This window comes from Patagioenas fasciata, chromosome 5, assembly GCF_037038585.1.
Source record: "Patagioenas fasciata isolate bPatFas1 chromosome 5, bPatFas1.hap1, whole genome shotgun sequence".
In the NCBI taxonomy this organism is placed as follows: Eukaryota; Metazoa; Chordata; class Aves; order Columbiformes; family Columbidae; genus Patagioenas; species Patagioenas fasciata.
Window position 1 is genome coordinate 64884943 of NC_092524.1, and position 17349 is coordinate 64902291.

The 17349-nt window shown below is 45.4% G+C and overlaps 1 protein-coding gene across 1 annotated transcript in view; it reads right to left on the reverse strand.

Moving 5' to 3' along the window:
• Nucleotides 1-17349, reverse strand: part of PRKCH (protein kinase C eta) — a 122541-nt gene that overhangs the window by 84128 nt on the left and 21064 nt on the right. The window contains exon 2 of the mRNA XM_065838672.2: nucleotides 11435-11498. Within this exon, the coding sequence (XP_065694744.1) occupies nucleotides 11435-11498 (64 nt within the window). The remainder of the gene's footprint in view (nucleotides 1-11434; nucleotides 11499-17349) is intronic.

Genomic DNA, 17349 nt, shown 5'->3' on the forward strand with positions numbered 1-17349 from the left:
GCACCCCTCCTAGTGCTGGTAAATAATAATAATAATTACTATTATTATTATTATTTCCCAGAGTGATTTCCCAAGGACTGCAGGCCAAAAGAAGCGGCGCGTTCAGAAAATGCAGCTGTCCGTGACAGCTTCCCCTGCAGCTAACACAACCAGACCTGATCCATCCCCTTTCCCCATCTCCTCCCCAACAGGGTTTTCACCTTACAATACATATTTCTCCATTTCTGAGCCTTCAAAAGCAGATGTCCCAAATCCATACAAACACAGCTTTAAAAGTGCTGGGTGCCACTTGGAGAGGGCATTGTTTGCCTTGGCTCAGGATCTCTTTATACCTAGAGAGAGCAAAGGACCGTACCAGTTTCACCAGCTCCATAATGGCCACCAGCACCACCAACCAATTCTAGTCTTGCAAAGGGGTGGCCCTTTCCACACAGTGTAAGAGCAGCAGTAACAGGTACATATTCTGCCTTCCCGCAGGCTCTCCCATTTCACTCCTCCCAATTAACAAACAAGCAGAGGTGGGTGAGTGGGAATAAAGTCACTTTCTCCTACAGCTTGTGAGAAACACCTAAAACTTGCATCTCTTTTCATCTTCTCTTTTTCCATGGTCCCTCAATGGGGAGGGACTTTGTTTAGGCTGAAGTGACAGGAGACAGCAGCCAGCCTGTGGTTTGATGCTCACAACAGCTCTTACAGAGATTTCAGCATGTCCCTGGCATCCAGGTTCTTCACTCAGAGCACAGCCCAAAGCCAACTGTGCTGCAGGAACACAGGACACCTCTACGGCTGAGGTGTGCGATGGCCCTGATGTGCAAGTTGCCATGAGCCCTTTTGGATAACAGCACTGGAGCTTCTCTTTGAAGGGCTTTTTGTGCCTTACCCCACATTCACAGGCAAAATACAAGACCAGAGACAATGCAGGTAAAACCGTGTGGGAGCACACTGAGGCCCCAGATTCCTCACCCACCACTTAAGTACTTTGAGCTGGGCAAGCTGGAGAAGAAACTTCTGCTGTTGCTCCTGCTGATCTGCAAGTCTGTACCATGAACACACAGAAAGGACAAATTTTAAGCAAAAAAATTCAGTGGTCCCTGACTTCTGAGAGTTTGATTCTGTAACAAAAGAAGGTTTTAAGATTATTTCCTAAATTTTCGAAACAAAAACTACCATTGGAAATAAGTTTGCCCACTGGAACTGGAGCAGCGTCTCCCTTCCGTGGTCGTGGTTCACCAGCACGGCTGAGGTCTCAAATACGCAGCTCCAGGGAGGGGGGACAGCACCGACAGGGAACACTTCACACAACAGCACTGTGCTCTGCTGCGCAGATCCAGCACTGGCGATGGACACACGCACCTGCTCAGCAAGTCTGACAGCTAGACGGCAGAAAAGAGCTGAGATTCTGGGATTAAGAGTTTGATTCCAGATCCTAGCAAGAAACAGGCTTTGCTGGCCACAACCCTTCTCCTGCAGCCTTTCATCATCCTCTGCAGCTCCTCTACCATCCATCTGTCCATATTCTCCTCCTCCCACCTTCTTTAACCCTTTGAGCTTCTTTAAGCTTCTTCTTTCTTATACCTCCTGCCCATACCCACCTACCACCATTCCCTAGAACAGTCTCCTGTTTCCTTCTTTGTCTCCTTATATTTCTTCTCTGTGCTTCCTCCAAACTCTTAGGCCTCTATTCTTTCTCCAAGTGATTTTTCCCATTGTTTCCACCATTCACTGTCCTTGCCTCACGCCCCAGCAGATGGGATATGGAGAGCAGGACATCAGCTCATCCAGACCTCCTGCCTTCTTCCCTCCTCCGTGCACCACCAAGGACCCCCCTCCTGCCCCACCGCAGCATCCCAGGCCAGCACTGAACACAACCAGAGGACAGATCTGACCCAAAAACCAACCCACACCCCTGCTCCAGATTTGCTCAGCTTCCAGTCCAGCCAGCTGGTGCAGAACTGGTCCCATGCAAGGCCAGCCCAAGGGAAACCCAAGAGCATCCTTTTCAGACAGACAGATTTACCCTCAATTATGAAACCGCCTCACTTCCATACCAGCAACTACCAGCAGTGTCAGCATTGCCAGAAGGAACAATCACTGAGGTGGGAACCTGCTCGATGCAGGTGATGTGCACAGCCCTCGAAGCCACGCTGATCTCACGCAGTTTCTCCCACAAGATCACAAATGGGTAGATTTTTCCCAAAGGCAGCAGAAGGCAGATGGGGATGGCAGAGGCTCTCAGCCCTCCCACACTCTCCTCTGCCAAGCTTGAGGTTGCCCTGGCAAAACAACACCAGGATCTCTTAACTCAAAGCTCTATTTTGATGCAGTATCTCTCTGGGAAACAATGAAGTGCTCCAGAAAACAAAAAACAGCTGGCACTGAAGAGCAGGAACCTCAGCATTTTATGCTGGCCACACTCAGGAAGAACCCAAAACAAGGGGGTATAATTTGCAAGCATGAGTATTTGCCTCCAAAAGTACCGCTAGAAGACAAGCTCTGCTTCCTACAGCTCCATGTCAGCTCGCCTAAGCCTGAAGACCCTGTTCTGCTTGGCTATTATTGAATTTTTACCCCACTCCAGTGAGGTGAAGGAATTAATTGCCACAACATCCTCAACACACAGCCGACTGATGCTGCTGGTCCTCCCACAAGCAATTAAATGATGCATGAATACCTTCCAGGTAAACTGAGGTAATCGAGCAGTGTGGCACAACAGTATCTTGTTACCTTGCCCATCCTCTCATGCCGACAGGCCCAGCAGATCCACTCATGAACCGAGTCCAGTGCTGTCCCATCCAGGTGACAGGGACTTTGGGACACCTGACAGATTGGGCTGTCAGACACCCAGACAGAAGGAAAACACCTGCCTGTGGTGCTACCACCTAAATTACCACCTAAATTGCTCACGCTATCCTCCAGCAGCCAGAGCTGACAGTCCTGGATATCAAACCGATTAAATGGGACACAGCCTAATTTAGCAGTCAGCTGAGGTGAGGTTAAAAAATAAATAAAAGTGTGGTTTTGTTGTTTTCTTTTTTGCCTTCAGCTTCTGCTACAGATTGAGACGGTGACCCTAGGTAAAATACTGGGGCTTTTGAATGGCCATTCACCTATTTAATCAGTCAGGTACCTCCTAAATTGTTGTCTAGGGAAATTGAGGTGCAGCACTTCACCCCAGTCCATGACACCATCCAGGTGTCCTTGACCACAATGGGCGCAGAGGGAGATGCCCCTGAAGCAGCATCCCCCAGCACAGGGTGCGGCAGCAGGGGACATCCCTGGCCACAGGACCACGGTCCCGACCTCCAACAGCTTCATGGTCCGATCCTTTCAGCCCACGTTTGCCATCCTGCTTCGCCGCAGCACAAACACCCACCCCAGCACAGCACTGTCCTCCAAGGACAAGTAGAGAGATTTAAGCTCCTCTGGGAATCAGTCTCACTTCTTCCAGGAATCACATCAGAATAAAGCAAAATAAAGAAATAAATAAATCTCTGTTCCTCATTACAGCCAGAAACACTGAAATCCCAGAGCAGATTGCAAGCTTGCATATTTATATCTAGGTTTCAGAGCCCAGACAAAACACAGCCCACTGAGAAAGTGAAGTTAACCCTGATATTGCTGTTTGTTGCATTTTTACAGCCTCTGGATATCTAAGCAGTTGGCAGATCTTGGCAAGTCCTGAATTACTGCCAAAAACCTCTCAGCATTAGACATGTTGCAATAGCTGTGGAGCTCAAATGGATCATTTTCCAAGAAATAAAGGTGGTCTTGTGGATACGCAGCACACCGGGGTTCTGCTCACCTCCTGGCTCTGTAACGCTAAGCAAAGCATGTTATTTACCAGGACCTAGATCTTTCAGCAATCAGAAATAAACAGTTCAGGAATGTTGTTTTTCTCCCAGTTGAAAAACATTTTTCCTGTGAAAATCCAGAATTTACCCAACTTGTTTCTCTCCCTCTTTTGTTTTGTTTTGTTTTTTCTTTTAGGAGGAGAGGCATATGTGAGATATAAGAGTGCCAGGGTCCAAAAATACTTGGCTTCTCTCTGCAATATTTAAATGTGAAATGCAAATGTAAATTTTGAAGGCTTCACCTTAGAAAAAATTGCTCACACTATCCTCTCACCATAAACAGTAATAATGATTCATTAGCCCCACCTCGGTCCATTTTGTCTGTCTTCCAAGGCTGGGCTGTCTCATTACAGTGACCTCTTCTCATGTTACTGTCAGCTTTAACAGGGCAACTGAAAGGCATTGCTTGGGAAAATGCATTACAACCACTTCTCCTAATGGCATCTCATAGCACACAGGACATTTCTCAGCATGTCTAAAGGCTCCTCCCTCTGAAAAAGATCTCCAAGAGGTTCTTCATGGTCTCTCTGGCTTTATAACTCTCTCCTGAGACCTTCAGCATTGCTGAGAAACTTTAACATCCTTGTGTTTAACTTGTGGGGGCTTCATGACATGGGTAGAGCTGCTCTTGCTCCCACTGGCTTGGCTGACACAGGTCCTTTGAAGTGCAGGTTTGCGTGGTCTGACCCCCAGGAGAGCAGCACCTGCTCAGGACGTCCCGATCAGCTTCTGGAATTGCCTTTTATTTTTTAACCTGATGGACATCTTCCAGTAAGGTTGAGGATGCACTGAAGTTCACAGCATCTGTGGACGACATTCCTGGTCTCTGCAAGGGCTGAGTCTTCTCCAGGGTGCATTTAGGATGTATTTTCTCTCCCATGGGACTAAACAATGTTCTGAGCCATTTCCATCTGGAAATGCAGAGTTGAACCACCATGGAGTGCACGTGGAAATCCCTTGCCTGCAGTGTGTACATACGTGACCAGCGTAAAGCACTGGAAAAAATGTAAGCATTGGAAAAAAAAATACAGGTTGTAGAAAAACACATCTCCTGCTGCTCTCTGCCACATAAGACTTTGGGCTACACATTGAAGATTTCCATGTTCTCAGACTCCGAACCAAGCAGAGCAAAACTTTCTCTATCCTATTCTGCACTGATGTTGCCTGTTTAGATCAGGAGGTTCTCTGAGTGGTGTCTCCTACATGCCTCAAAATTCTGCTTGGGCTAGTAACCCAAAACAGAAGAGTAGACTGACTAGCCAGGGGATGAAAACAGGGCATTTTTCATTCCTGGTTCTTAGTTTCCAATAATTATTCCCTTAAATAAAAACCTTCTTAGCACAAAGCCTTTGTACTGGTTGAGACTTCAAGGCTGCAGATCTTTACTGGTGCCTGTGTGATTATGTGCTGTTTCTCGAGACAAAAACCACTTCACCTTAAAAAAAATGTATTCTAAGAAAAACAACACCAAAAGACTAAGAGTCTTCATGCTTGAGAACAAACCATCCCAAACACAGATGTGACAGTGGCCAACTAAAGGAGCATTTCCTTGCTCTAGAGTCAGGTTCAGGCTCCTTTGCTGCTGCAAATCCTACCGACATTAAATATTTAGCAAAGGGTTCTATATCTGCTCTTCTAGCAAGTCACTTGGCTTTTCAATATTCTCATTGTTCTATTTCTTGCCCAGAACTCAAATTTGTCTTTGTCTTTCCTGACACTGAAAGAAAAGAAACAACCACTACTTACCTCACAACGATGAAATTAAAATTGAAATTCAAGCCAGAATTATCACTTTGAGTGACAACATTAAGAAAAAAAAAAGGAAAACTGCAAGTGTTCAAAGCACTAAAATAGAAGCGCTTTACTTCCTACAAGGCTTGCTTCATTCATTAATCCTGTCAAATAATTAATTTGTATTAATTTAATTAGCTGTGTTCAAAATTAAGAATAGCAAATGAGGTGGCAAACTGAGGGCACAGCAACGCACCTTGCAGGCCAAGCTGCGAGAGGACTCTGCTTGCTCCGGGCCTCCCATACTGCAATGGACAGAGGTTCATGTCATCCTGGGGCCTCCTGGTGCCCAGTCTGTCTTTGCTGTGGTGAAACACCCTGACCCATCCACCTTCACCTGCTCTTCAGTATCTCTACTAACTTCTCACAGGTGTCCAGAAGCACCAACAAGACATGTAATTCACCCACATTCATTGCAAAGCTTTTTATTTCAAATCAATCACCCCCTGCCCAAGAAGAAGGTAATTCATGGCTTGTCCTTTTGCAGATGAGACTGGTATGCAGCAGCAAAGAAAGACAAGTTGTGTAGAGCAGGTCTGAGTTCATGCAACCGTCACCAGCTGTGCAACTATGTGAGGGAGCACCCTGATAGCATCAGAGTCACTTGCTAGAAACATGAGCCCCAAAGACAGAATCTCTTCAGAGGCGCCAGGTCACCTTCAACCAGAGCCAGGAGAACCTAGATGACACCCTCAGGCACACCGCGCTGAAGAACCACTATGGCTCCCGGTCTCTTCCTGAGAGGACGCTCCCAGGTGCTTTCCAAGAGTGGCGAGGAACACAACCCTACTCAGAAGCTGCCCACCTGAAAATGGTTATGGCCAAGGTGAGGAGAAGACGAACAACATTAGGAAACTTGACACTCCACACAGCACTACATATTCTAGAGATCAATAAAGCAGAAACTCTCCCTTAAAGGAAGTTGAGAACACAGAATCACAGAATGGTTAGGGCTGGAAGTGACCTCTGGAGATCATCCAGTCCAACCCACGTGCTAAAGCAGGGTCACCAAAGCAGATCACACAAGAAGGTATCCAGGTGGGTTTTGAGTGTCTCCAGAGAAGAGACTCCACAACCTCTCTGGGCAGCCTGTTCCAGGGCTCTGTCACCCTTTAAGTAAAGAAGTTTCTCCTCATGTTCAGGTGGAACCTTCTGTGCTTCAGTCTGTGCCTGTTGCCCCTCATCCTGTTGTTGGGCACCACTGAAAGGAGTCTGGTCCATCCTCTTGACACCCACCCTTGAGATATTTATAAACATTGATGAGATCCCCTCTCAGCTTCTCTTCTCCAGGCTGAACAGCCCCAGCTCTCTCAGTGTCTCCTCATAAGAAAGATGCTCCAGATCCCTCATCATCTTCATACCCCACCACTGGACTCCCTCCAGTAATTCCTTGTCCTTCTTAAACTGGGGAGCCCAGAACTGGACTCAGTACTCCAGATGCAGCCTCACCAGGGCACAGATCTTGTGGATTATCTCAGAAAACCTGGTACACACGTGAGTCATCACAGTGAGGGAGAGAGGACACTAGAACTTCAGTTAAACCACAGCTTCTGTGGTCCCCAGGGATGGGCAGAGCTGAACATCCTTCGGACTGCTACAGTTTTGCTTGGTCCCACACACAGCACGTTCTTGGATGAGGCACATCCACCACAAAGACAGATCTCTCAGAGAAGCCACATTTGTTTTCTTGAAAGGAGAAAGAGGCAAGGAGACACAAAGAAAGAGAGAGGGGTAAGAAATGCTAAAGGCACCATCAGCAACAAAAACATGGTAATATCCGGATTAAGAAGAATAAGGAAATTTAAAAAGAAATCATGATTTTTGATGACTTGGAAAAAAAATTCCATTAGCAGGCAAGGTTAAATAAATAAAATCTAAGAAAGACTGAAAAAAATCCTCCGAGGGAGACAGTGGGGGGAAATCAGTCCCTTATCAATACCTGCAGTCTGGCAGGCAGAAGTCAGTCCTCATCTTCTCCAGAAAGCAGCCTGGAGTGAAACAGCTCCTGGGGCAATGTGGGAGATGGCAGGAGGAGTGGGTGCTTCCCTCCACCCCAGTGGGGCCACCGGGACCCAGCACCACCAGCAGAGACACGCTCCAAGGTAAGGAGATTTTAATTTAATTTTGCACTGGTTGCATTACACAGGAAATGTCAGCTGAATGAGGAGAGTTAATATAATCAGGTATAGCTTAGCACAGCAACAAATACATCCAGCAGAGAAAATAAAGATAGGCAGGGATAATTTTGCTAGACCTTCCTCGCTTCCTATAGCTCCTTTTCTTTCTTTTCCTGAAAAAATACACATATTTTTAACACGTGAAACAGGCTTATTTCCCTGTCTCAAAACAGCAGGTTAACACGGATGGACGGAAGAGCCTTATGGGAACATACAAAGGACTAACCTCTTCCCAGCTGTACGTCTTCTATACTGCCCTCATGCCGATGGTACACGAATGCTTATGTCGAACACACTGCATTCCTCGCAGAAGGGCCACCCTCTCCCCCATTCCCACCATAAGTAAGAAGAACCAAATTAAACTTCTGATCAAACAAAAAAACCCCACTATTCCTGAAGCTAAAAAAAGTACAGGCTGCCAGCACCACTGGGACTGTCTATTTTAGGTGAGCTTTCTAGGACAACAAAATTATTCAGTCTCAGGGGGACCAAACACTTCAGGCTTGTTTGTTTGTTGGGGTTTTTTTGCCCTTTTTATTTTTTTTTAAATTGTTGTCTTCCCTCTCTCCAGACACTTTTTGATCTTTTACTTTGCTGGAGTTAGCCAAATTCACAGAGTCTCAATCACCATCATCTATTTTCGTAAACGAAGCAACAAGCTTGGCATAAAACCTCTCTGAAATGAATAATGTGTCCATAGTGTGAGGACCAGCAGCAGGCACAGACCCTCCACCTTCGCTCAGTGGAGCTCTCAGAAGCTTTTCAGAGGAAGATGCTCCCCACAGTTCAGACTGACTTCATTACGTTATCCTTCTATTCCCTTGATCTCCTGAAAGCAGTGAGGCAAGAGCTGCTAAAAAAAGCATGTTGGTGTCTCAAAGAATCTGTCTACAGACACAGTCACATTGCTCTTTTTACCTGCTGGAGCCTGGCTTTTTTTGCAGCACCACGTCACCATTGGTGGAACCTTTTTAGAGCAGGAAATGCACTGGGGTTACACACTTTACCATTTATGTCACCAAAAAATGATCAAAAGCCCTAAATAATCATGTTGCTTGAAACTCCACATGGGTCTACGTGATATCCTGTTGGGGTCTAATGCAAACTACTAACCCAGACAGTTGGGTTTTCTGTGTACCCATAGGCACACGCAGCCTTCGAGCAGTCTCTGCCGTGTTAGCTGTCACTAACAGGAGGGACATGGTAGCTGCTGCCCCCAGGTTAGGGCAAACAAGTGAGAAAGCCACTTCTTGTGCTTTCAAGCTGTGAGTTATTCTCAGACTTCTTTCCAAAAAAAAAAAAAAACTCCATTTCAAATACAATTCTGAGCATCCACATTTCCAGAAAAAAAGAAAAGAGAAACATAGAATAAAATATGATGTTATGAAAGAGACCTCACTGTTTTTCAGAAGAAAGAGGACAGAGGAAAGAGAAGTAAACTATTTCCAACATTTCCCATTTTCCCCAGAAAGCAGTAGCGGTACAAACATTTGAGTTCTCCATCTCTTGTCTCTGAGACCTTGTTAGCAACGTGCCTTAATGCTTGGCCACCAGCATGACTTTGAACCACTCCTTGGATTTATGCTCAAGCCCATCATCCCTGCTCAGTCCTATCTTAAACAGCCAAGCGTCACACACTTGTGTGTGGATACAAACTGCCATGCTGGTCAGTAAGAGCCCTCTAGCTTCTTGATTCTCTAGTTTCTTGAACTCTCTCTCCATCATCAGCTGTATCATAGGCAACTAAAGTCAACTTCTAATGTCCTTTTGACACCTATTGATCTCTAAGAGCCACTGCTTTGGACCTGCAAGAAAGTCCTCCACGTCTCCCTAGAACTTTTTTGCACTCTCCCTGTTCTCTGGTTACAAATAGAAAGCTTCTCCCAAATTATACCTTGAAAAAGTAATCCTTATGTCTCCCTGTCAAAGCACAGTTGCAGGGAACATCTCCCTGGAGGAGAAAGGCTAAATGATCTGTAAACATTTTAACACATGGATAAATGTGAGAGTAGCTCCCAGACCCCAGAGTTACCACCTGGGCAGAGAAAAACACACATTCCTACTTGACAGATAAAGAACTAAAAGTTGCAGTGATGCTTTGTGGCCTGCTCAGCTTTACTTGGAAAGTGAACTTCACTGGAAAAGAGAATTCTGGCTCTCTCTGCACCACTGCAGTGCCAGGGTGTAACACTTCTCATCTTCTCCATCACTCCGAGACCACACATCTCCTTAGAAGTCAAAGCCAGCCAGGCTTTCTGTTCATGTCTCCCTCCTAACATCCCTCCTGCAAGCAGGATTACACCCTGCCCATGGTTCCTAGATGCATACAGGGAAAGATGTTTGCAAATCCTGCCACTGCTTCCACACCACAGGGCTGGGGATGCTGCGGTGGAGGAAGAGGAGGAGGAAAAGGAGGAGATGGAGAACACAGACACTGTTTCCCTGCAAACCCTTGCTGGATCCTCAAGTCTGGCTTGGCTGATTACAGACTGGATGGGGCTCAAACGCATTAAAAGGCCACAGCCATCCTGCCAGGAGTAGAGCTCTCTGGGGTGCGAACCGCCCAAAAGGAAACCAAAAGCATCGCCAGCTCCTCTGAAGCAGCAGCTCCCCATCCGGCATCTGCCGGGGGTCCAGCACACAGCAGGCTGCCGGCTCAGGAACAGCAAAACAGTTCCCCAAAAAGATCCAAGTAAAACACAAGCTTGTATTATATTTAAACCTGCATTTGAAACACAAAAGCAGGGGTACTGACAGGCCTGGGCACCTGGCACAAGGTGGGAGCTGTGAGGTGGGAGAGCAGAGCTCCCTGTCACCTCTGAAGCCCCCAGCACAATCTTCGTGCCAAGCAACCAGTTTTCAGGGCAGAATAAGAGAAAGCATTAAAAACCCAGCTCAGGCTGCAGATAAGCGATAGTGGAGCAGATCCTGCCTCGATTCTTGGCTTCTCTAGAGAAAACACCCCCAACAAATGCAGTTTGAGGCCACAGCTAAAACAAGTAAGAACCATGGTGTAGGTTTGAAGAAAATAACCTTTCTCTAAGCTTCATCCCAGGTTTCCTGGGTTCCTCCAGCACAGCTCACATTCATGCTCGTAGCTGGTATCACAACAAACAACAGGGAAATTTAAAACATCACGCTATAAAATATAGTTAGAGAAAAAGAAAATCTGCCCAGATATTTTTTCAGGGCAGCTGTCACACTAAAAACTTCTAAGTTTCCTGTGCAAAGTGAACTCGGGAAGCAAATGCACGTGAAGTAGATGGGAAACATGGAATAAAATCCTCCAGATGTTTAAAACATGTTCTATTTTAAACACTGTCCTCAGCTTGCCCTTCAAGAGGCACCCAGGTGAAAAGTACAAGTGACAAAAACAATCCGTTTGAAGGACAATTTCAGATAAACAAACGAGATAAAGCAGGAATCGGGTCCCTGGGCACACACAGCGCCAGCCGGTACGAACGGCCCTTTCCAGAACTCCCACCTTGCTCAAGAAATCTCCGATGCACAACAGCACGTGGCCCGTGTAAATAACACCGTTCGCTTGTAACTGATGGCAAGAATACATACCAGAGTCCAGCTCTTAACACAAACAGGCCAAAATAATTCCCTTACCTTCTGTGAAGCTGCCTGTAAGAGTTATGACGACAAACACTTTGCCTTCTGGCTCCAAATCCACCTGAAAAAGTAAAGGAAATATTAGAAGACTGTTTTTCAAGGCAGGATTTTGCAGGAGAAATCTGCCAGTGCTTGATAATATTTGAAGATCTATATATATTCGCATGCATGCCCTTAATTTTACAAAAAGAAAAAAAGAAATCAAGCATTCATGGCTCTAATAGTTCATTACTCCTAGGAAAAGGAAGAAATCAAGTTCCTTATTTTTTATGGAGCCTGAATGCTCAACAATCTCAAATTTGCCAGAGGAAATAAAGATCCTACATAAAAAATAAAAAACAAAAACAAAACAACAACAAAATCCACAAAAGTAACATTAAACACGCACAATCTCTGTAAAGATCCATGTGCATCTGTTTGGTGAATTATATGCGTATTTTTCTCCCTATTATTTGTCATTCCCTTGAATCACAGAATGTCAGGGGTTGGAAGGGACCTCAAAAGCTCATCCAGTGCAATCCCCCTGCCGGAGCAGGAACACCCAGATGAGGTTCCACAGGAAGGTGTCCAGGCGGGTTTGAATGGCTGCAGAGAAGGAGACTCCACAACCTCCCTGGGCAGCCTGGGCCAGGCTCTGCCACCCTCACTGAGAAGAAGTTTTTTCTCAAATTTAAGTGGAACCTCTTGTGTTGCAGCTTGATCCCATTATCCCTTGTCCTATCATTGTTTGCCACCGAGAAGAGCCTGGCTCCATCCTCGTGGCACTCACGCTTTATATATCTGTAAACATTAATAAGGTCACCCCTCAGTCTCCTCCAAACTAAAGAGACCCAGCTCCCTCAGCCTTTCTTCATAAGGGAGATGCTCCACTCCCTTCAGCATCTTTGTTGCCCTTAATGATGTCAGTCTCTCAAAGTACCATCAGTGATGGGGTAAACTCTAATTTCTTACATAAATCACCTTTTGGCCTTAAACCACAGAAAATAGGGAACTGTTAGTGCTGTTATGTAAAGACCTGTTGTCATTTAATCCAAATTAGAGATACAGAATAACATTTTACAGATCAGAGATTCAACCCAAGTGTCTGTCAACCCATCCTTGAAATAAGGTATTTATTTTTCGGTGAGCAGCTTTTTCATTTTCATTTTTATTTACATTCTTAATTAAGGTCTTGCTTTTGGCTTTTTGCTCATCAGCTAGTTTTTAGCAAAAAAATCACAGCTAAGAATCCCTGAAGTTCGAGTCAGACTGTCACACAGAAATCTCACTTCAAAAAACAAAAAGGCAAACCCCCACACACCTCCGAATTGCAAGGTTAGAATTAGTAAAGAGGAGCTTCACACCTCGTGATAACGATAATGTGTGCAGAACAGAAATTCTGAAAATAGAGCTCTCTGGAGGAATGACTAAACATGATCGTTCAGACCCTCTCTGCTCTTGTGCAGCCACCTCTCCTTGGTCTGGCAGAAACAGAAGCAAAGTCTTCTATGTCAGCAGCACCAAGTTCCATGGTCAGAATTTAATACATCTCAGTATGCAGAAAAAAATCTTCCCGGTCCTGCGAGAAAGGAGGACGAGCCCTGGCTCCTTCTTTTGTCTTGGGTAACACACGATGTATCCTGCCAGCACTTTGATTTCTCTCCAGTGTGAACACATACCACAGCATTCAAACAAACCTCTAACCATAAATCTAAACTCTCAGAACAATGATGTAGGGACCACCACTAATCCGGACAACATTTGCCCGCGGCATGCCAAACCCTGCCATGCACCAACCAGTCCTTTCAAGGGAGTATCATTAAGATACACGTAAAAAAGAAAGCTGAACTCCAGATATCTAAGGGAGGAGCCAAAGAGCCTCAAAAAAGAGGATCTAGCTACACCCAAGATCATTTCATGGTGCACATTAGCAGGATCTAATGAAATATTACACCTGAAAGGCTCCGGAATAAGGGCTGAAGTCCCAGTATGCCAGAAGCTGAAGAAGCAGAACATCTCTGGCACACTGGCATCCTGCTGGATGCAGGACCAATGGTAAAATCTCATGTTATGCAAGATATTAAACCAGACAGTCTTAATAGTCTCTCTGGTTTTAAATTGATAGTAACAATAAAATATAAGATACTAAGAAATTAAATAACTAAAATTAAGAGACCACTGATAAAAACCTGGCTTTCGGATTTGCTGTGATCTCCTTTAAAGATGAAATTTGACCAGCTAAATAGCAGCCAATGCAGTATCTGAGATCAACCCCCAGATATGTGGAAAGTGCCTGAAATGGAAGATCATCTCTGACCTAGAGAACTGAAAGGAAAATGTCTGACCGCAGACCTACCCGAGATCAGACGACTGAGCAGCTCCCGGACAGCAACACCCACCTGACAGGACGTGCTTCCTTTCGCCATCACACGGACCCCTCGTCCCACAGCCACACAATGTGGAGGGACTCATGCTGGTAGCAGTTTGTCCTGTGAGCCCCTCACACTTGCTGGCCACAGCCGTGATGCCGGTGCAGCCACAGCGATGCTCACAGCAAGCCAAGCCCAGGCTGCGCAGCTGACCTCTGCCATTCTTGCAGCACAGCTCCCCATGTTCCCACCTCTGCTTTACACCTTCATTTCTGCCTTCGCCCTTTCCATCGCAGCTACAGGAAGCTCACGTGCTGTGGGATAGCTTTACCGACCCAGTAAGCCGTGTTTGGGCACGCAGAAACATGCTCGTAACCATCTGAAACCAGATGCCCACAAATGAGGAGTGTGGTACCCTGACTTCTGCCCCCAAATATTATATATTTTGTTATATTATATATGCCCTTGTTCAGTCTCTTCAGGCACTAAAGAATGTCTGTCACTAGCACCTACTTTCACAGACTGAGAGGACTTCTCCCTATGCTGTTATTTAATAAGATTTGAGCACTTCAAAAGGAAGCAGCTGCCAAAGGCCTGGCCCTCCAGCCACGGAAGAGATAACCCTACCTAGGCACGGCTGGCTGGCGGCCCAAGCTCTGACATAGCTCTGGCAACATCGGTACCTCCCAGCACCAGCAAACACCCTTGAGATACAACCTCACAACAGCAGTGTGCGTGTAACACAAGTGCTGCACTTACACCAGGTTTTGCTTCTCATCTCTTTTCTTCCTAGCATTAACCATCAGTGCTTAAAGGCAAAAATTATGTTTTTAAAGAGAAGCAGGGGCCACAGTATTATTCTTGACAGAATTATTAAAGTCTGAAGCAGACCATGCAATCAGTTCGGGTCAACAATGCAGTTGATACTGATCTTCTTTCTCAAAGGAAGCAGGAGAGGCTCAGAGAAACTCAACAGCCTGAAGGCAGCAGAGATGATGCTAAGGGGGAGCTCCCATATTAAAATATAGCAGACAAGTGATACAGGAATGTAACCATCTGTATGTATTTGACAACATTGTAAGAGTAGGAAGTATAGAGAAAAGTTTCCTAATGCCAAGATCTATTTGGTACAGGATAACTTTTAGGGAATAGCAGAATACTGCCTGGATGGTTTAGTATCAGCACCGGAGACACACTGCAATGGGAAGGTCCTGCTGTATTGGGACAAGCAAAGGAGAAATCTGAATTTTCATGCATGCATGATATTGTGAATGCTACAAGATACACTTATCTTGGAATAAATCAAACTAAGCTGGTGGCATGCAGCGGGATGAAGAGCCCGCACGGCGCAGCATCACACCACTGCCATGCATAGCTGTAAACCGTAACCACCCTCCACTCTCTGGTGCCTTCATCCAAAGCCTGGTCACCCCGAGAACAACAAGGGAAAAAACATTGACTTTCTGGTTGGTTTAGAGGTAATTTGGCCAAGTTTTGGCTAACTAGGAGAGGAAAATGTGCTTATCAGTGTAGCAAAGTCTTCAATTGCTGCTCTCTTCTAGTTCAAGGGACTGGAAGACAGCACCTTCCTCCGTAGCACAGAGGGTGGGTAATATTGACTGTTGTTGCTCAGGAACATTCTTTGTATCTATAAGAACACCACAGAATTTTGGCCCAGAGCTAAGCAAACACTTAACTTCTGTTGAACTTCACAGCCATACCCAATAAAAAACAAACACTGGAGGATTTTGGCAAGCGAGCTGGAAATGAGCAGGTAAGGACTGATGAGTTCAGCCGCGGTTTCATTACGCTTCCATGGTGAGACACGACGTCTTGGCAGCGAGGTTGAACGCAGGACCGAGGAGATCTTCACTCCTAATTCAAGCCACTCACACCGTGCCCCATGCCTGAACTTGCTGAGATCTTGCAGCTCCACGTGACTTCAAAGGGAGCTGCAAGGGATCGGTTTCCCACAAGGAGGGGCCCCAGTCAACCAGCTCACACACCTTCTCCAGAAAAGGGCTGTACTAACGTTATTCCCAACAACTATCCAGGTGTTACTCATTTTCTTTGCATCACAAAAAAATAAAGCTACTTTGGGAGCAAACAGATGGAAGGAGACTGAAACAGGACTCCTTAATCACATGCTTTCACGCATATAATAAAAACTGGTCGTGCGTGATTCATCAATGGAAGAGGTTTGGAAAACAAATTCAGAAGGAGGGTAATGGCTCAGGCAACATATCAACACCCAGCTGAAGCATCCGCTGAACTCGAAGAGCAGGTATAGTCAGTCGGCCTCCGAGAGAGCCTGATGTACCCGCCTGTAAAACTGGCTGTGGATGGGAAAAGGCAGATCTGAAGGGTGGCTGCTACCTGCGAGTCGCTCACCCTCTGAAATGGAGACCAGGTGGACCCCCAGAATGAAGGGGTGTCTTCAACACTGCATCTGGCATGAACATTAATTCTTGCAAACACAAGATTAAGAATACATTTTTCTTCCTCTCCCCACCACAAACAGCCCAGTCTGGGAAGACTGATCCAAAGTACACTGAAATCAGTGGGAATCTTTTTATTGGCTTTGGATCAGACACAAGAAATGACAGTGTTTACCCTGGAGCCCAGAACATGCTTTATCCCATTGCTGCTCCATCCTGTCTTCCCCACAGGCACAATTATTAAGAAACCTAGAAGGACAACCTTTTCCTAAGCCGTGTCAATGCTGACGTGGCTTCAAAAATAGAACAAGTCAGACACTTGCAGTGAAGAAAGCAAATATAAAAGCTACCTGGGGACTTAATTAGCTTAATTAAACAAGTAGCTATATCTTTTGACTTCCTACACAATTTTAAAATTTAATTAACAGAACTGCATATATAATCAGTCATTTGTAGAGGCAATTCCCAAGGCTCTGTTCAGTCAAAAGAGCTGAAAAGTCTGGGTTGGTCTAAAGCTGTTTTCTTCACATGCCTCTAGTTATTCCTTTTAATTTTTCTTGTTTAACCGCCTAACAGATCATGCTTATGGAATGTCACATCTTTCTGTATTTTAATAAGGTAGCACCTCCACCTGAGCGTGCCTTTGTTGGACAGGTCAAGTAGCAACTTTCTCAGCCAAATACATGGTGTCTGGATTAATCAGTCCCTCTTGAATGTTTGGAGCCTGACAGCCACCTGCCTATCAAGTCAAGCACCTTAGAGAAATCCATAGGGCATTTCCAGACCAACAGCAGATTTAAAGTATTTTTACCCCCCTCATAGGGGATGAAGACTCAGAACTTCTGACTCCTGCAAATGATGTTAAATATCAAAGTTTCACTGGGAAAAATAAACCTTTCCAATGACTATTACCACCATATGTTTAACACTCTGGAGGTAAACCCACAAATAGGTGGAGAGTTAGTCTCTCTTGTAACTCCTATAACCAGCTATTCCAGCTATTACTGTAATATTGTCATTCTAATTTCTTGTTCCAGGACAGCTGTTTAAAATATTACTTTTGTTTTCAGTCAAGTTGTATAATTATAAGCTGTGTGCCAGCCATGAACAATCATGCATAACTAAT